The 19736-nt window shown below is 55.7% G+C and overlaps 1 protein-coding gene across 1 annotated transcript in view; it reads left to right on the top strand.

The window, feature by feature from the left end:
* CACNA1E (calcium voltage-gated channel subunit alpha1 E) overlaps positions 1 to 19736 on the top strand; it is a 115457-nt gene that overhangs the window by 64952 nt on the left and 30769 nt on the right. Inside the window, exons 9-26 of the mRNA XM_075038528.1 lie at positions 3865 to 3980; positions 5011 to 5064; positions 5424 to 5558; positions 5845 to 6054; positions 7409 to 7521; positions 7782 to 7894; positions 8019 to 8150; positions 8475 to 8547; positions 8956 to 9073; positions 9404 to 9471; positions 10903 to 11000; positions 14045 to 14101; positions 15388 to 15996; positions 16093 to 16367; positions 16981 to 17140; positions 17688 to 17817; positions 18371 to 18430; positions 18762 to 18868. Coding sequence (XP_074894629.1) covers positions 3865 to 3980; positions 5011 to 5064; positions 5424 to 5558; positions 5845 to 6054; positions 7409 to 7521; positions 7782 to 7894; positions 8019 to 8150; positions 8475 to 8547; positions 8956 to 9073; positions 9404 to 9471; positions 10903 to 11000; positions 14045 to 14101; positions 15388 to 15996; positions 16093 to 16367; positions 16981 to 17140; positions 17688 to 17817; positions 18371 to 18430; positions 18762 to 18868 — 2628 coding nt within the window. The remainder of the gene's footprint in view (positions 1 to 3864; positions 3981 to 5010; positions 5065 to 5423; positions 5559 to 5844; positions 6055 to 7408; positions 7522 to 7781; positions 7895 to 8018; positions 8151 to 8474; positions 8548 to 8955; positions 9074 to 9403; positions 9472 to 10902; positions 11001 to 14044; positions 14102 to 15387; positions 15997 to 16092; positions 16368 to 16980; positions 17141 to 17687; positions 17818 to 18370; positions 18431 to 18761; positions 18869 to 19736) is intronic.

Here is a 19736-nt window from a genome sequence, read left to right as displayed (position 1 = left end):
CAAAAGGAGAAAAGTGGGTTGCAGTATCTGTGATATTTTCTTTTTCTTAACTGGTTTTTTGGTTGTTGGTTTTCTTTTGGTTGGGGTTTTTTGGGGGTTTGTTTTGTTTTGTTTGTTTGGGTTTTGGGTTTTTTTTTCTGTTTGTTTGGGTTTTGGGGTTTTTTTTTAGTTTTTTGGTTTTGTTTGTGGTTTTTTCCAAAAAACGGGGCCTGTTTTCAAGCTGGATGTTTCCACATGGGTTCTTCTTCGATTAAAACCAGACCTGGGCTCTCCAGTCCTTTCAGCAGAGCGCAACAGTGTAGTAAAAGCATCGCTGCCCTGGTGTAAGCGAGGGTGCCGGCGCCTGGGGAGGAAGGCGGCCGAGCACAGCGGTGTCCCCCAAGGTCTCCTGCCAGGAGCAGAGATGCTCTCAGGCTGCGCGAGGGGAATGCCAAGGCTGTAGAGGAGAATTTGCAGGCAGAGGAGGAGCGGACCATCTGTGCTCCAATTGCCCCGGCAGGCTGGGCACGGCGTGCGGATGGATGGTGCCCTTGCGTGCAGGAGGACAGATGGCAACGCTGCTCCCCAGCTCCCACCGCCACCTTCAGCGCTCGCCTCCATTGCTCGCTGCGTGCCTTTGGCTTTATGAGGCCGGATGGAGAAGGGCTGCAATGGCACGGGGTCGGCACGAGTGGAGCCCAGCTGTCGTGGGTGGATCTTTTCGTGCTGGAGGCACCAGGGTTTGGGGCCAGGAGACCCAGGTGGACAAGCAGAGGTGTTGCCGGTGGGGACCGTGCTATCTGCTGGGGTCCTCTGAGCCCCCTTGCAGGGACCCCATGGGGCAGCACGGCCCTGGGCTCTTTGCAAGGCAAAAGTGGGCCATCCCTGTCGATGTAACCCAGACATGCCAGGGAGCAGAGCCCTTCGATGGGAAGCAGGCGCCTGGCTCTCTTGGCGATGCAATGCTGCCCTGCCTGTGACTTGGAGCCTTCCCAAGCGGCTGTCAGTCACCGTCGCTGGCCCTGTTCTCACTCACATACAGTATTATCTCTACCCGCTGCTGCAAATTGGCTCTGAGCAATCCTTGATCTGTCAGCATCGCCTACCCACTCTCAGATGTCACCAGCCCCCGCTGCTGCCCTGCTTGGTAACGTGTCTCTCTGAAATGTAATAATTCATTAAGTTGAGCTTAACTTTTTTTTTTTCCCCCCTCCCCTCTCTGCCACCTCTTACTCCTTCTAATGGACAAAAGCAATTAAGCTCCATTAGGGATCAAGCGTGTGGGAAATGTCTCTCTCGGAGACCCTGCTGCAGCTGCACAGGCCTTGTCCCTGCATGCGTGTGGCACCAGCTTCTTGCAAATTAGGGCTCTGTGAGCAAATGGTTGGGTAGAGGGAAACGGTGCTTGATGAGGGGGACGCTGGAAAAGATGCTCCCATTCCCTCCTCCGGGAAAAGGTGATTTGAGGCTCGGCTGGTCCTCCTGGCTGGGTTTCGTTGTGGACACACGATGGTGGCTTCTCTTGCCATGCAGCAAAAGGAGGCACGAGCCTCAGCAGACGAGGAGCTGGAAGACAGAGGGATGGGCAAGCAGGAGGCAGCAGAGAGAGGCCAGATTCCCAGCTGGTGTAAATCAGGGGAAGCTTTCCAGGTGCTCCCAGTTGCAGAATGTATCTGCAGGGTCTGGCTGGCAGAAGTTCTGCCAAGGTGCTGGCTGTCATGGGGTTACGGCCCGTGGGGCAGAGGTTCAGCACACGGGAGGACCAGTGGACCAAACCAGAGGGAGGGAGGCAACTTTCCTGCTAGCTCTGGCTGCAGATAGCATCTTCTCATTTCTTGACATCCCAAATTTCCTAACAAAGGCTGGTGAGGGGTGATGGCACAGTCAAAATGGTCCTGCCTTTCCTCCAGCTAGGGCAAGGAGGGTTTTTGGCATGGCATGCCCAAAACAGAGTGCGTTTCGCTGTTGGCTGTAGGAGGTCCTTCCTTCTCCCCCATCTCCTCCCGCCCTCCTTCCCTTCACTTAGGCTGCTTTTCTCTTCCTTGCCTTTTGTTCTCTCCCCCTTCCCTGCCCTAGGAAGAAAGTCTCATTTCAGTCTGAAAGCCAGCGATGGAGGGGGAGAGTCATTTGATGCTTAATGCCAGAGCGGCAGGAAACTTCACCTTCCTGGGGTGGAATTAAAAATGCTTGAATTGTCTGGGGATCTTAAACAAGAGATGCAGGGAACATTCAGGGCTTTTCACACAAACATGTATATACACACACACGCGCGCGCGCGAAAGCCCACACAGCATTAAGGGTGTAATAGCTCAGCTGGGGTAATGCACTTGAACTCTTTCTGCAGCAGACAGACCAATTCTTTCTGTTCTTTTGACTATTTTTTTTTTTTTTTGAGGCTGGAGATTGCTGCTAGTCTCCAGGGAGAGAGACGTTTGCCTTGCAGAGAGAACAGTGCCGTTTGTTGTTTGTAATCACGCTTCCCTCGGAGCTCCCTGGGACCGGGAGAAGGCTGAGGGCACGAGCTGGGTTCCTCTGTGCAGCTGGGACTCTGTGGTCACTGGGGCTCGAGGACGGGACCGGGAGCTGCAGCCAGCAGATTGCATCCCCCTGATGTTGTTGCAAGGAAGGAAGGGTGTGCTGGGAGGGCATCCTGAGTGAGAAGTGCTCCCTGTGTGCAAATGTGATCATCAATAGAGGTAGAACGTGCGGGTTGAGATGCCCCAGGTACATGGTGTGTGCGAGCATGGGGTGTGGGACCTCCTGGAAGCAGGTCCAGCAGTGTCTACATGTCGGGTGGGAGGTTGCCTACAGTGCCACCCCTGCGTTTCCTGCCAAATATTTCCATTTCTCTGTTTCTGTGTGATGGCCTTTGCGTACATGCTTAGGGCTTCGGGTGCTTCTTCATGCAGGGCGGGTGAAAAACCTGCAGGGCTCTTCTGCATATGGCCACAGTTGTGCGTAAACCAGAAGGCAGACCATGCTTACCAGCATGGTCTTGTGTTTTAACCGCATGTGAGAAGGTGTATATAGCCTTAGCTGCATATGGGTGTCTGCACAGCTCTGGGCTGAGCTATAGGTGAAATCATATGTCTTATGTACTGAGGAGTGTGCTTATGTGTGTGCTTAGGGGTGCACGTGAGCACATGGATGCTACTACATCTGTGCACCACGTGTGTTAGAGGCTGCGTGAGCAGTGGGCATGGCATTAGCTCTTGCCAGTGTCGCTCAGCATTTGACATGCCCTTGCCTGCACAGAGCCTGTGCGGTGCTGCCTGCCCTCCTGCCCACTGCAGAGCTGTGCCAAGGTGTTGTCCTTCTCTGGACTGGTCATCACACCTGGACAGTTTGCATGAGACACTAGAGTCCAGAGAAGGACAACAGGGATGTCTCAAGTCCTGGGAAAATACTCCAAGGAGGGTCTGGAAAGAAAAAGGATTCAGAGTAGGAGATAAAGGCGGGGGACAAGACCTGCCCTCTTCCATCCCCTTGTTGCCTCCCCACAGTGCCTGGTTTTTATTCCCTGATGGGATACACAGAACCTGAGCTGGTTCTGGAGTCAGGTGGCCCTGGGAGCATCCTCCCTGAACAGCAGTGGCTCCCAGCCGGGGCACACAGGCCTGAGCGACTGAGCAGCGGGTTTGCTCACGTGCATCCACGCCTTTCCTCCTGCAGAGAAGCTTCTCCTCCTCTCTGATCATTCACCCATCCCCTGGCCATGCTTTGGCTGGGGATGGCCGTGCACCTCCCCACCATGAACCAGCAGCCCTTGACTTGTGTTCGCCCTTGGTCCCCGCCTCCCCTACCGGCCCCGCGGTGCCCCAGGCCCCTGCGCACCCCGCTGCCCCCCAGCTCTGCTCTCACCACCCCCCCTCTGCCCTTCCCCAGGGAGTTTGCCAAAGAGCGCGAGCGAGTGGAGAACCGCCGAGCCTTCATGAAGCTGCGGCGCCAGCAGCAGATCGAGCGGGAGCTCAACGGATACCGAGCCTGGATAGACAAAGCGGGTAAAGGCTGGTGGGCCGGTGGAGCTCCCAGGGAGGGTGGCGGGCACTGAAGGGTGCTGGTCATGCAGAGTGGTGGGGGTGGGAAAGGATGCCAGAGCATCATCCAGTGCAACTCCAAAGTTGCACGAGTGCTCACATGGTGGTGTTGGGTGCATGGGTGAGCTCAGCCCCAGATGGTGTGATGGTCCGGCCAGGCTGCAAGCAAGGGCACGGCCAACAGCTGATGAAACCCCATGTTCTGTGGCACGAAACTATCATATTTTAAATGAGGCATATTACATCTCCAGGGGAGGCTGTGAGCATCATGGCTGTGAGCTTTGCTCTGCGATGATTTCATTTCTTTTGATGTTTGCTGGAGTCTGCTGCAGTGGTGGACAATGGGAAAGTAGAGCAGTGAATGGTGTCAGTGCTTTTCCAGCTAAACCTGCTCCTGGAGCAGTCTGAAGGAGATGCACTCACCGGTTCCCACCTTGGGGCTCCTGGAACTGGGCAAGGGCTGGGGGTGGTGGAGGTTTCCATGCTTCCTGCTGACACCCAGCCAGGCACGACAACCCGTGGGTGCTGGTTGCCAAACTGCCACAGCCTGTGTCCTTGCTTGTCCCTCATGGGGATCAGGTCAGTGCATTCGGCTCTGGGAAGGGAAGATTTACACTTCCATCTAGCATTCAGACTTGAAAAAGGACAGGTATCTTGAAATGGGCCCTGAGCCCCAGACCTCAGCTTTGGTCCTGGGTTGGGATGTTGAGCCCCAGGCCTGTCTATGATGTTCAACTTCTTTAGTGGGGTTAATTACAGTGGAAGAAGGCTTGATTACAAGCGATTTTTCTTTCTGATGCAATGTGTGGTAGCTGCCACTTGCCACCCTCCAGAATTTGCTTTTGGACACTTAACCAATCAATACTTGATGAGTTTGCAACCTAGAGCAACGACCTCCAGGCTGGGCAAATTGCTTAGGTACAAGGCAGTGAGATCTGATGTGTTCAGCCAACGGTGTCTTGTCTCCTGATGCTGAACTGTGTGTTTTTTGTAGAGGAAGTCATGCTGGCTGAAGAGAATAAAAATGCTGGGACCTCAGCCTTAGAAGGTAAGACAAGTAATGCCCTGCCTAAAAATCTGCCTGCCCTTCTGCCTGCCTGCCTGTAGCTTCAGGTTGAAACCCTCCAGCTGTGATGGGAGGTCTGGGGATGCCCCAGTGGGGTCTGCAGTCCAAGAGAGGGGTGTGGGGAGGTGGATTGACAGCATAACCCCTGAGAGAATGTGGAGGCCAGGAGGTGTCTGGTCCCACACAAGACGTAGCTCTGGACTAGGGCGACCTGGGTATCTCCCTCCTGTTACCAGACCTGAGTTAGCTAAGTACTGATCACCAGATTCTGGTCCAATGAGCTGGCTACGGGCAGAGTTGGGCCACTGTGGCTCCAACATCCATTTCTCTTCCTTTCCCAGTGCTCAGGCGAGCCACCATCAAAAGGAACCGGACGGATGCCATGAACCGTGACTCGAGTGATGAGCACTGTGTCGATATCTCCTCCGTGGGCGAGCGGAGGCTGGCGCAGAGAAGACCTCTTCATCCAACCTTGGGTCAGTGCAGTTTGGAGCTTGCTTCCCCAAAACCTCTGCCAGGGTCACACCCATCACCTGGAGACTGTCACAGATCAGCCATCTCTGCTAGATTGGCAGCAAAGGGGGCAAACCACCTGCTGCCCCCTCTGCCACATAGAAACTGTCTGGATGAGTCGTGTCCCACAAGAGCAGTGTCTGTGAGCCGTCTGTCCTGTCTCATGTTGCAGCGAAGGCTGGAGCACCCAACTCCTTCTCTCACCTTGACTGGAGCACCCAACTCCTTCTCCCCCCTCTTTTCCCTTAGGTAACCCCTTGAGTCACTCTGGCCTCAAAGGCGCCAGAGTGGACGGTGCCTCCTACTTACGGCACAAGGAGCGACTCCTGCGCATCTCCGTTCGCCACATGGTGAAATCCCAGGTCTTCTACTGGATTGTCTTGAGCCTGGTGGCTCTCAACACTGCCTGTGTGGCCATCGTCCATCACAACCAGCCAGCCTGGCTCACCCACTTCCTCTGTGAGTCTCTGGGCTTTGTGTAGGTGTGAGAGCACTGTGTGGGCACACAAAACCTCCTGCAACCTTCTTATCTCCAGCGGCCGGAGATTGCAGCGTGCCCTCGCTCCTTGCCCCAGGGCATGTGGGGATGAATCCCACCAGAGTCATGCTGGTATGGAGCTGGGTGGGGAATAACCTGAACTATGTTCACTGTTGATAACAAAGGACCGTGTACAGCCATTTAATTCCGCTTTGCCCTTGGCCCTGTGGCCACTGATGGCTGTCTCAGCCCTGTGAACAAATGTAGAGGAGTTTTACTGGCCTTACGCCCTTCAGGTCCAATGTATTGGTCAAGAGAGAGAAACAGACTGCAGGTCTCAGCTGGGTTTATCCTAAAATCGTGAACAGTGGTCATGGAAAGCTTGCTGGAGATCCATCTTTGAATGCCTACAAGCAATCGCTGGAAAGGCATAAGTCTGCAGGGATGGGGGTGGTCATGGAAGAGCTATTTGGTTCAAGTTTTGGTGCAGAGCATGGCATGCAAATCCCAAGCTTGAAACCAGTTACTGGAACCTGCCCAGGCCCACTGTGGGCCATGGTACAAGGTCAGGTCTTGGAGGCAGTACAACCATGTCTATTCTAGCATGGTGCTAACTACAGAGCAGCGTTGTCAACCCCATGGCAGCCGTGTGTTACTCCTGAGCTGCTGCAGTAGGGACAGTGCTGCTTTCTCTGCTGTGTTATTCATACTCACCTTGAAAATGTCCCTGTCAAGCACCGGGCCTGCCCATATCTGCATTAGCATGCTGAGGCCTGCTGGGATCCCAGCATGCCATAGTGTGGTATGGCAGCTGGTCGTGGTGAGAAGCATCTTTTGGACAAGGTGAAGAGCCAGACTCTTGCCTGCTAACATTCGTGAAATAGCTGGAGAAGCTTTTCACTGGCTCTTGGCTGTTCGGCTCGGTTACCCTGGCCAAGTTCCAGCCGTGCAATGATTTAAATCCAGGTTGCTAATATTCCCCTACAGCGTCATGTGGTTAATGTCTTTGCAGATGCCTCGACCACTGTGGTGTAATGCTAAAGAGCTGCTCTGCTCCATGCTGGCCATCTCTGGTCCTCTCAAAGCCCTGGGACACTGGTGCACCTACTCTGAAAGATTAACTTGTGGGGTTGGTGCTCTGTTATATACAATTTAGGTCCTTGCAGACAAGGTTCCCTCATCCCATACACTGGCCTGAGAGAGCTGGGGGAAGAAGTGTGGTCCTCAACTTGTCCCATCTCTGCGGTGTGCTATGTGGGCTACGGGTGGATGCATGCAGGATGCTCCTCACAGCTCAGCACCCTGAGGGTAGCGCATCTGGGTTTTCTCTTTCAGACTATGCAGAGTTCCTGTTTCTTGGGCTCTTCCTCCTGGAGATGTCCTTAAAGATGTATGGGATGGGGCCACGCCTTTACTTCCATTCTTCCTTCAACTGCTTTGACTGTGGGGTAAGTGGCCTCAGACACGCTGTGGGTGTGTGGGGAGATGTTTGGCAGGTGTCTGCAGTGCAAGACACCAAGGGGGAGAAGAATGGATGGCCCGTGGAGTGGGCAGGGGAACCCTTTCTGCCGGGACAGCCTGCCCATGCCAGACAGAGACACCCGGTCTTAGGCAGGGTGTTGGGTGCCTCATCTTCAGGCATGTGAGGGTTTCCTGCAACAGCCCATCTTGAGCTTGTCTTTGACTCGTGGTTGTGTCTGCTTCTCAGGTCACAGTGGGAAGCATCTTTGAAGTGGTTTGGGCTATCTTCAGGCCAGGAACCTCTTTTGGGATCAGTGTCCTACGAGCCCTTCGTCTCCTGCGAATATTTAAAATAACCAAGTATGTACCAACTGTCTGTGCCTGTCAGCCTTCATCTCAGGCTCTGGCCGCAGCCCAGATCCAGTCACTCCTGCTCTCCTGTTAGCATCACCAGGAGTGCTCCAGCACTGTCTCTGTTTTCTAGGTACTGGGCATCCCTGAGGAATTTGGTGGTCTCGCTGATGAGCTCCATGAAGTCTATTATCAGCCTGCTCTTCCTTCTCTTTCTCTTCATTGTAGTCTTTGCCCTGCTGGGAATGCAGCTCTTTGGAGGCAGGTAGGTTGTTTTAAGTCTGGGGAAAAGGAATTTCTTTGCCTTAAAGCCCTCTTATGTGCCTAGGAAGACTGTACCCTTGCCCCTCAGCCTGCTGCTAGCAGTGGTACCTCTCCCATACAAAAGTCCCTGCTCGGGCAGGTGCCTCGGGCTGTGTGGGTCCTTCTGGCCAGGACACCTTTTGGGTTCTGGCACCAAATGCTCAGGAGACCTTCCTTAATGTGGGGAAAGGTCCTCCTAAGCACAAGAGAGCTGATAGCACAGCAGTCAGGGATTTGATCACGTTGGTACTCCAGCCCATTTATGTCCTCCTGGTTCCACTTCCAGGTTTAACTTCATCGATGGGACGCCATCAGCCAACTTCGACACTTTCCCCGCAGCCATCATGACAGTGTTCCAGGTAGGAGCTGGGCTGCAAGGGGACACAACCAAAGGGATTTGGGACTCTCTGCTTACTCCCCTCCTGGCTGGAAGGGGCTCTTTAAACCAAAGGAGTTGCCCTCCAACAGCTGTTGGGATATAACTCACTTCCTCCCTCTCCTCCCGTATAACGAAGCAGACGACAAGAGATGGAAACTCTTCCACCTCCGTTATGCAAGGTGGAAGAGTTTTAAAACTCTTCTGAGGAGACCTAAATCCTCAGCAGTGTCCAGCATCATCTCCCTCAAGTGCCGCAGCTGTAGAGCTGGGTTACCCACTCCACAGGGTCTATGTGCTTGGCTCCTGCCCATTGAGGGGATAGATCAAGGGGGCTGTCCAGGTGACAAGAAGGTGTGGGTGACAGAGCTGATGGCTTGCTTTCCTACAGATCCTGACAGGAGAGGACTGGAACGAGGTGATGTACAACGGCATCCGCTCCCAGGGAGGTGTTCGCTCAGGCATGTGGTCCTCCATCTATTTCATCGTCCTCACTTTGTTTGGAAACTGTATCCACCTGGGTGGCTGCTGTGCTTTTAGTGGAGACAACCCCATTTCATCTCCTTCTCTGGGGGCACCCCCCTCCCCACGCACCGCTTCTTCCTCTTCTCCCAATTGAGGGAGTCCCGTCACACATGTGGCAGCCCTGGATATCCCAAACGCAGAGAAGGAGCTCTCTGGAGATGCATTGAGGGCTGTATATATGGGATGGGTGAGAAGTTTGTCCCTTTGGCTGCTCCTCACTGAGCTGGTGAGGCGCTGTCAGGGCCACTCTCCCTTGGTGGCTGCAGACACCCATGTCCTTAACATATGCCTTGTGCATCCTTAGCTGCTCACAGATACTCTGCTGAACGTCTTCTTGGCCATTGCGGTGGACAACCTGGCCAATGCTCAGGAGCTCACCAAGGTACATTCTGGTTGCTTCTCTTTCTTCTCTTGCTGGTGTGAAGATAGTGAAGGATGGGGCCAGCAGGAAAGGTACTGGGAGCACCGCCTGTGACTGTCCTCACGCCAGAACTGGGCCCACCTTGTCCCTTAGCTCAGCCTGCCTTGAAAAAGAGGTCCGGTCAAATTGGAAATGGGGGCTCTTCCTCCAGGAGGATACACAGGGTTGTCCCCTGAAACACAAACCCATATCACTGGGCAAAGCCAGTTAGACTTTGATTCAGGAGAGTTCTTAAACCTGCCGATCTCGTGTCTCTCCAGAAACACTCCCACTTCCCATTAAGTGTGCCTTAACTGTTTCTCCGCTTAAGCTCCCCAGTTTTGTTTGCCTCCAGTCAGATTGAGATAACCCTCATCTATCTGATGGGGTCTGATGCAGGGATGGTTATTTGCCCGAGCACTCTGGAGATGCGGAGTGGGAAGCGCTTTCCAGTGATGTCAGTATTTATTCCCCATCTGTCCACAGGGCAGTGGACACGATTTAGGATGCAATTTAGGATGGTGCTTGAGAGGTTATTGGGCTTAGCTTGTTTTTAAGACCGTGCAGGGAAATATTTGGGGAATGCTAAATTGTTGGGGCACCATCTGGATAATGGTGAGTAGGCAAGAGCTGCAAGGGTCATTGCTGCTCCTTGGAGGGGACCAGTGATCTTGTGGTGCCCATTTTTTTGCAGAGCCAATGCCTGTTACTCAAGTCCTTGGGGTTTACTGAGAGGCTTCCACGCTGGTGTAAATCTGACCTGTTAGCCGTGAACGAAATGGGGCATGGTGCTCATTTGCCTGAGGGGTGCGTGTGGGGGTCCCTGCCCTCCCTCAGTGGGTGCAGGTGGCACTTGCAGGGGCTGCCAGCTGCTGCTGGGGTGAGAGGGGTGGGAGAGCCCCGTGGCATACCAGCAGCATCAATTAAGGGAGTGCTGAGTTTTTGAAAAGGCTGAATGCACGCTAATGACTCCTAATGACATTTTTTGCTCTGGAGACACAACCATACTCATTAAAGCAATACGGTCTCTGCTGGGGTCATTCATGGATGCCTTGCCTCCCACTCCATCGGGGGGATGCCTGTCTCGCCCCTGTGGCTGTGAAGAAGGGAAGGCTGAGCTGGTCTATGCCGTCTGGGGCTGTTCTAGCGTGCACAGCCCAGCTCTTGCCTGGAGTGGGCTGGGTTCACTTATTTCAGTAGTGCTGACGCCTTCAGTAAGATCTGGTGTAGCGGGGAAGTTGCGTCCCCATAGCACAAGGAAAATAAAGACTGTCTCTGGAATTACAGGTCCCCCTTTCTCCCACACGCCTTGGCATCCAAGATTCCCCCACATATTCTTCCCTCCTTCTGATGGCTGCACCTTCCCTTGAAACCCCAGCATCCCACTAAGCAACTCCCCTTTTTCCTCCACAGGATGAGCAGGAGGAAGAGGAGGCCTTTAACCAGAAGCACGCCCTTCAGAAAGCCAAAGAAGTCAGCCCCATGTCTGCCCCAAACATGCCTGCTATCGAGTGAGTGACCCTCACCACCACTACCCCGGCGCCCGCTCCCTGAGCCCAGTAGGGCTTCTTAGCAGGGTGGATGGAGAGCTGAAACAGAGCCTGGCACAGCTGGTTATGGGGCTGCCGCAAGAAAAAGAGGTTCCTCCCTCTCCGGGTGTCTTTCTGAGGATGGATGGAGATCTAGGAGCGTGCTCCCCCTGAGCAGCAGTGCCTTCAGAGAGGTGCCGGAGCAGGGATCAGGTCACCCCGCAGGACCTGGGGTGGCCCACCTCTGCCCCAAGCAGCAGCTTCAGTGCTTGGGCATGGCAGAAATACACTAAAAGAGGCTTTCTGCCCCAAAAGTACAGCTCAAACGCTGCAGGCTGCTGCTAGGGGTGGGGAAGGAGGCTGGGGAGGAGGAAGGTATTTCTTGAGGAGGGGTGATATTTGTTCCTGGGGAGTGTTTCTTCATGGCAGAGCTGCGGGAGAGCAGCCAGGGCTGGGGGAGAAGGGATCAGCAGTGTCACAAGTCTCCTCCGGGCTCCTTCCCCGGTAGCGAATGCAGTTATGAGAGATGGAGCAGGCTTGCAAAACCATATTTGATTGTACAGAAATTTGATTTGGGCAAGAAAAAAAGCCCCAAGCCACATAATCCCCTGGCATGGTGTTAAGGAGCCTTGTGTCTGCGTTTCAGCAGAAGAAGATTCTGTTTTTTCCTTCCTAGACGCCTTTTTTTCCCTTTATTTTGCGGCATCATATGGTCTAAATCACATAAAACTTTCAAAGTCAACATTGGAACGAGGCGTTTTGATTTGTTTCCCAAAACAGTACATTTCAGTAAGGCTGAAAGGATTTTTTTTTTTCTTTTTTTTTATAGAATCCCTTCCCAGGGAATTTTAGGTTTCATTATGCTTTGAAACCCAGCCAAGCTCATACACGGCAGAATCTCTTGCAGATTTGCCGAGAGAAACCGCTGTCTTCAGGCGAGCACTGATCTGGGGGGGGTTGGAGGCAGCATTAGGAGCGGCCCCCTCCCTGGCTTGGCAGCGGTGGCATGCGATGGTCCCCCATCCTGCATGCGTCACCCGTGGTTTTAGGGGCAGCAGGACCTGGGGCTACTTATAAGCCCTGCCTGGTCTCCCAGCAGCTGCAGATATCGCCCTGGTTTGGGCGTGATGGGATGTTTGTAATAATCTGTGCCTGGCCAAGTACTGGCAGGGGGGGCTTATGGGAGAGATGGTAGAGTGTGTGTTGTGACCGTCTCTGGCTACCAGTGGGAACGTGTTGGACAAAGCAAGGGAATAGAGGGATTTAGGCTGCAGAAGAGGCTGGAGGATGGACAGATAGGAGAGAGGAAGAGCAGCAGATGGACTATATTAGGGCACTAAAGGATTTGCCCACGCTGCACATCCCTGCTAGAGTTTTCTAGCCATTGTCAGATACAGCTGGTTAGGAAAACAGATCTCTTTAACCTTTGGTTGTTGTTGTAGCGGCATTGAAATGGGAAGGTATTGATATTCTCAGATCTTTTTTCCAGCTCCTCCCCCTCATCAGGATGGATAGTGTCAGGGGCAGGGAAGAGAGTGTGATGCCATGGGGGCAACCATCTCCAGCATCAGGTCTGATGTGCTTTTGGTGGTGCTACATCCATGCCGGCAGGTGGGGAGGGATGGTGGGGACATCACAGTAAGGGACAAGCCAGAGCAGAGCCGGTACTGAAGGGCTGTTGGAAACTCAGAGCGGTGAAGCCGAACCGGTCTCAGTGTTTGGGTGTGCGCAGACACAGATGGCTTCATTTCTATGTGGGTACTCAGCGCAGGCAGGTTTGGTACACGCGTTCCTGCCTGCAGAGAGGTCCGGTGGTGCTCGGGGATGAGTGCTCCCACGTGGCCAGGTTGGTGTGGGCGGCTGCGGTGCCGGTCGGAGTATTGTATTTGTACATGGGTGCCGTTGGTGCAGATGGCTCGGAGCTGTTTGACGAGTGGGTGGCCAGATGGACGCATGCGGATGCTGTCATGTGTTGGTGCCTAACGTGGTGCGTGGATGCGTTTGAAGGCTCGGCCACTTGCTGCAGGGATGGCGGCGGGCGCCTGCAACTCGCTCTCTGCCTTGAGCGTGGCACCGGGCTGTTCCCGTGCATGTGGCCATAAGGAGGCCGTAATGAGGCAATCACCAGCGTGACTCACCCAGGGGGCTGAGGGTATTGGGGCACTCACGGGATGGCAGCGAGATGCACCCGGTCTCACCGGTGTGAGTTCTGCGTGCACATCGGTGCTTGGTCCCGTGCGGCTGAAGTATATTTGCTTGCATGTCCTGCACACACACATGGCAATTGGAAAGAGCAAACCCTGTAAATCACTGCATGCACATTTGCATATGCTCGTGGCTGTTTGCTTGGAGCTGTGCATATCCGAATCTTTTCTGTGCTGATACAAAGGATAAAGCCTTGAATCTCCCCAGCTGCCTGAAGTCGGTGGGGGTGAAGGGCACTGACAGCCCTGTTAAGCTTCTCTGTGTCAGGGCTGCTAAGATGACAGGGGGTCTGTGGCATCTCAGCCCTGGGCTTTGCCTTGCTTTTGCTGGGGAGCTTCACGTTCCCCTCTGTGGTCTCAGGGCAGCATCGACCCATGGCGACGGCTCTGAGCAGCTTGGGGCTGGCCTGACGCATCGCTTCCTCTTTCAAATTGCCACGTGTTGTTCGGGAGAAGTGAATTTGGAGCAGTTTGAAAGAGCTGTTAAATATCCAAGGAGGTACCGGGGCCTCTGAGGGGCTGCAGCCTGCACTGCTCTCCCCGTGCTGCTGCTGCTGCACGGCTGGCCGCCGCAGGGAAGGCTCCGTGGCCCCCCCCGAAAAGAATCGCAGCGCGTGAGTGTGAGTGCAGGCAGCTCATTGCCGGTGTGCAAGCACATACGTGCAAGGGGGTTCACCGCTGGCTGCTGCACTCCGGCATCCCGGCAGCCGATAGGCAAAGAGCTGCCGGCTGCCCGGGGTGGGGGGCCACCTCTCTGTATTGCCCACACGAGTCAAAGGAGGGGTGAAGGGGGGATTGAACCCATTTGTTTTTCCTCCCCAGAAGAGACAGGCGAAGGAGACACCACATGTCGATGTGGGAGCCACGCAGCAGCCACCTGTATGTGGGCCGTGGGGTCGCGTGTCGTCTGTGGCTCCTGTGCTTTCTGTGCGTCCGTGGGGCCGGGGCGCACACCGCTCCCCTCCGACCTCCTCGGCTGGAGGCGGGGGGTCGTGTGTGTGTGTGTGTGTGTGTGCGCGTGCCTGTATTCAGTGTGCTCCGTTGCACCCCTGTGTGCGTGCCTTTGTGGATTTGTGCGTGCAGCCGTGGTTTTGTGTGCGCCCAACCTCCTCGTGCGTGTGCCGCGCAGCACGTGTGTGTTGGTGCGTGCCGTTGTCTGTGGATGTGCAGTCGCGTGTGCTCGGGGGGGGGTGAGCAGTGTATGTACATGTGTGTGCTCGTGGGTGTTTCTGTGTGCCTAGGTGTGTTGGGAAGGGCACATCTGTTTTCTCCAGGGTGTTTGTGTGCGTGTTTATGGCACTGCAAAGGTTTCATGGTATAGCCTAGTCCTCCCTAGAGCAGACCTGCAGGAACATAGAGAAGCCCAGTACAGCTCCTTCCCCTGCAGACAACTGAAACCAGTGCTCCCCTACCCTTGGGGCAGTCTTCCTGCCTGGGATCTGCTGGGTGAGAGGCTGTCCCGGCCGAGCGTAGCTAAGTACAGGGAGGGAGGGGACCTCCTGCGCCTGGTGACGTTGTCCATTGCAAATGTCTCGGAGGGCCATCTCTCACTGAGAAAGGCAGGTCTTGGACCTGGCATCTTTTCCCCTCTTACTCACTGTCCCCATCCCATCAGGACTGCCACCCTTGCCGTCAAGCTGTCTCTGGCGTCAGAGTCCCCGACACCATCATTTGTACTGTTAGGGCAGTGCCGCTCCGAAAAGGAGCCCAGCTCCAAGAGGCTGGCGATGCAAAGGCATGCCCAGTATAAGGAGGGATCCCCGGCTGCAGTGAGAGGGCATTGCCCATATTTAAGAAGGTGTCCCCAGGCAATCATGCAAGAGGAAAGTGGTCACCACCTGGCTGGGTTAGGGCAAGGTAGGGAGCTGGCTGCTCCCAGCAAGCTGGCCATGCTGCCCAAAAGCTTCAGGGCAGCTGTGAGGCTGCTGGGGCTGGTCCTCCATTAGCCCGATGCCTTCTGAAGGGGCAGAAGTACAGTCTCAGCCCCATTTCCAGCCCCTACCAGCACCAGAGGGATGCCAGAGGGCTTGGAACGAAGCAGGAGCCCAGCCCGTAGCCCTGGGGATGGCATTTCCTTCTCCCTGGGATTCCCAAATTAAACCGAGGGTGGGTGCTTCACCGGGGGGGCAGCCGGGATGCCGACCCCTTGCTGTCCCCCGTTGCAGGCGGGAGCGTCGCCGGCGGCACCACATGTCGGTGTGGGAGCAGCGCACCAGCCAACTGCGCCGGCACATGCAGATGTCCAGCCAGGAGGGCATCAACAAGGAAGAGCCAGCCCTCATCAACCCCCACGCCAGCATCTTCCGCAGGAAGAAACAGGGGGACGGCGTCGCCCTGGAGAAATGCACCGAGGAGCAGGGCGGCAAGGGCGAGCGGCCGCCGGCCGAGGGACCCGAGCAGCCGGCCCCGGGAGCCAACCCCGGTGGTGGTGAGGACAGGAGGAGCCCCTCGCCCCGGGCCAAGCGAGACAAGGAGTTGTGGCACCAGAAATCGTGCCACGGGAACTGTGAGCCGGGTGAGCAGGATGGGGCAGGAGGCAGCATCGAGGATAGGGCCAGGATGAGGCAGAGCCAGCGGCGCAGCCGGCACCGCAGAGCCCGGATGGAGGGGAAGGAGCCAGCCGGTGCCCTGGGGAGCCGCTCAGCCAGCCAGGAGATGGGTCTTGAGGAGACCAGCCCCACAGAGGGGGCGCAGGATGGGGACCGGTGCGGGGATGCGGCCGCAGCAGAGGCACTGATTCAGGGGGAGCTGGAGGCGAGCGGGGAGCCTGTCAGGTTGGTACCTGGGGAGGGCATCTTACAGTTCTCACAGCTCCTCGTCCTGTCCCCTTATCTTCTCGCGCCTCTTTTTCTCCCACATCCCTCCTGCAGGACGAACGGGGTCCCTGCCGGCGATGCCGAGCTGGTTGGGACCGCTGAGGAGGGGAGCCCCCCACAAGCAGTACCCGAGGCTCCCCGGGGGAAGACGGGCAGCCTGACGGAGCAGGACTGTAGCAGCCTGGACACCAGTGAGCAAGCGCTGCTGGAGGCCAGCCGCACCGTCAGCCGGAGCGAGCCCGACCTCTCCTCCATCACCCCCAACACCGAGAAGGCCACGGAGAGCACCACCATCATGATCGATGTCCACGACTCCGCTGTGGTACAGAGTGAGGACCTGTCTCTCTTTCCTGAGCCCCTCTCCTGGCCCTCAGGGACCCTGTGGGGATGGAAAGCTGCTTGCACGGCTTTTCCTATCCACATCCATCAGCTGGGGAGGCTTTCCTTGCTGCTCCTTGTAGCATGTCCCTCCAGCACCCCAGTTTTGCAGGGAAACCTGAACACAATGCTGATGTGCTATCATCCCCTGGGGAGCTTCTCCCTTTCTCACCTCCTTCCCACCCGCCCCTTCGCCTGATCCCTCCTTCTCCCTTCCTCTCCGCTTGGGCAAAACACTCGCATCCCTTGTTTTTCCTAACACATCCACAGCCTCCGCCCAGCTCGCTGCTGCTCAAACCCCTTAACAGCATCCTCGCTGTCAAGGTGAGCCGCTCTAAATGGTGTTATTAATTAAACAGCACCGCGAAAGCTGGCCTTGTTAAAACTCCTTTCGTCTGCTTCTTCCTGGCAGCTCATGTCTTTTCTTCCCTTCTGGTTCCTTTCCCCATAACGGCACGGGGGTGCAAAGCAGAAACCAGGGGGGTTGCACGTGCCCGGGTGGCAGGGACACCCCAGGGCGCTGTTTGTCTGCAAGGCCGGGCAAAGGCTCTCGCTTTCCTGCAGTTAGCAACAAGACAGATGGTGAAGCCAGCCCCTTAAAGGAGGCTGAGACCAAAGAGGACGAGGCGGAGATGGAGAAGAAGAAGAGGAAGAAGGAGAAAAGCGAGACGGGAAAAGCGATGGTGCCGCACAGCTCCATGTTCATCTTCAGCACCACCAACCCGTGAGACATTTTTTGGACTGTAGGAGCCCGGGGTTGGGGAGGGCTGCAAGGGGAAGGACCCCTAGCCATCACTGAAGACAGGGGATGCCCTTGGGAAGGAGGCTGAATATCTCCCAAACGGCCTGAATAACCAGCCATGGTGTTCCCCAAGCCCTGGCAGTGTTCTCTGTCTGTGCCAGCCACACTCATGGTTTTCTGTCCCAACTGCTGATTGCTAGCTGTGATTTTTATTCAGTGCTTGTTACATTTTTCTGCAGTTTTCTGCTTCCCTGTAGCTCTTGCCCAGCTCCAGCAGCCTGGAAGAATAAACACCCCAGTTTCTGAGGGACTCTCCCTGGCTGGCTGTGGTGTGTCTGGGGGGCTGCAATGGCCAGGCAAAGGGGTCAGCAAGCCCAAACCACCCTTGGGCTCCCTTGTTTTGCTCCCCAGACTTTGCTGCCCATCTTTCTGCTCTGGAAGCTGATGTCGTGCGGTGGGTTTTGCACGTGGGCCATGCCTGGGGCATGCCAGGGGCTCACAGGATGGGGTGCGGGCTGTCTCCCTGCAGGGTGCGGAGGGCTTGCCACTACATCGTGAATCTGCGCTACTTCGAGATGTGCATCCTCCTGGTGATCGCTGCCAGCAGCATCGCCCTCGCGGCGGAGGATCCCGTCCTCACCAACTCCGACCGCAACAAAGTGATTGCAAACCTCCCCTGCTCCCCCCATCCCGCAGGCAGAGGTCTTGTAGGATTTTAGCTTCTGTGGTGGGGCACATGTGGAACACGGATCAGGGCAGCCGGTGACAGTGCTTGCTCTGCGCTGTGGGGTCTGACTTCTTCCACATCACCTTCCTTTATAAAACCTGGAAATCCCTATCGGCCTCCCACACGCAGGGTTTACAGCCTGGGGAGCAGACTAGGGTGCCTTGTCAATAGTAAAGTAGCTTAAACTGGGGAGATGCTGATGTGCACAGGGACTGGTATGGGGGAGCATGATTCTGGTTCGCAGCATGATTTCAGAGCCACTTGCACCATGCATGGGAAATGTTTCTCTCCTGCCTTTGCAGGCTGGGTTTATGGCTGTCCTGAACTCTTAGGGAACAGGCTGGGTTTGGGGCAAGCAAACCAACCCTCTGTCTGCACCTGAGCCAGGCGAGCCCTGGTGCGGGGTGGTAATGGGGTCTGGGTGGGCACCAGCGAGCCCGTTTGCTTGGCAGTGGCTGCAGAGCGCCCGTGCCCTCTCTCTGCAGGTCCTGAGGTATTTCGACTACGTCTTCACTGGCGTCTTCACTTTTGAGATGGTTATCAAGGTAAGAGGCCTTGCGGGCTGGCTGCGCTGGGGATGCTCTGTCCCATGGTGTCCTTGCAGTGGGTGGGAAATAGCTCAGTTTTTTCGATTCTGGTCCTAAATTTGGATGATGGAGACTTTAAAGCCTGGTTCTTAGTGCTGGGAGTCGAGAGTGCTCAGCACCACTTTTATCAGTCTCCAGGCTCCCAAAAGATGTAACTGGGGCGCAGGGACAGGTCTGCTGCTCCCCAGCGATATCCCCGTCCCCAGCACATCCCACCTGCAGCTGCTTCTACTTGATGTCCGAGCTGCTCATTCCCTTCCTGTTTTTTCTCACCATTTCCTCCCTGCAGATGATCGATCAGGGCTTGATCCTGCAGGACGGCTCCTACTTCCGAGACCTCTGGAACATCCTGGATTTCATCGTGGTGGTGGGAGCGCTGGTGGCTTTTGCCTTGGCGTAAGTGGCTGTCATTATTATCAGCTCCCTGCCTTCCTTGGCTGGGATGGGAGGAGGATGCAACTGTGTGTTATGGCTACTAGACCCTGATTTTTTTTTTTATTTCTCTACACCCTTCTGCTCTGTCTCTGGGATGGCTCCTGGCAGCGGTGCGTGGCTGCTCCAGAGATGTATTTCTCCTTGTTTGTCAAATGCTGGTGAGCAAGCAGGCAGGGGGCAAGGCAAAGAAAGCTGGAGATGCTAGGAAGAGGTTGGTGGTGAAGGTGGACTTGAAAGAGGGCAGAAGGGGCTGTTAGAGAGGGAAAAAGACCCAAGGGTGGCAGAGCTGGAGTTACACACCTGCAACGCATCCAGGGGCTCACAGAGACAGCAAAAGCAGCAGCCTGCCAGGTGGAGCTGCTCTCCAAACATGTTTGTGCTGGAAATGGTACCCCTGGCCAGTGGCTTTTCCTCTGCTCCAAGGGGGAGCGTTGCCCCGGAGCCCTGCAGGAACGGGGATGCAGCCGGTAGGGTTTGTGCCCACATCTTCTGCAGCATCACGCTGAGGGCAGGGTGCTGTGTGCTTGCTCTGCAGCATGTTCCTGCTGAGCATTGCCTTGCGGTTGGGCTCTGGTACCGAGCTTGTGGCACCTGCAGGTGGGTCCTCCTCCACAGCGTGACTTGATGTCTGTGGTGCCCGTGCCATGGAGGGGAGAAGCATCCAGGGATGACTTTCATGCTGCTCTGCCCTCCTCTGTGCTGGGGCAGGTAGCGCGGTGTGAGCACGAGGAGGCATGCACTGGCACCCAGAGAGCGGGCAAGGGGCACCCCCTGGTCCCTGGGGCCGTGATGCCCTTGTTGGTGCCCAAGGAGGGAGAAGAGAGGAGAT

This window comes from Buteo buteo, chromosome 10 (assembly GCF_964188355.1).
Source record: "Buteo buteo chromosome 10, bButBut1.hap1.1, whole genome shotgun sequence".
Lineage (NCBI taxonomy): Eukaryota > Metazoa > Chordata > Aves > Accipitriformes > Accipitridae > Buteo > Buteo buteo.
Note: the sequence above shows the minus strand (reverse complement) of the source record. Positions and strands in the feature narration are given on the sequence as shown.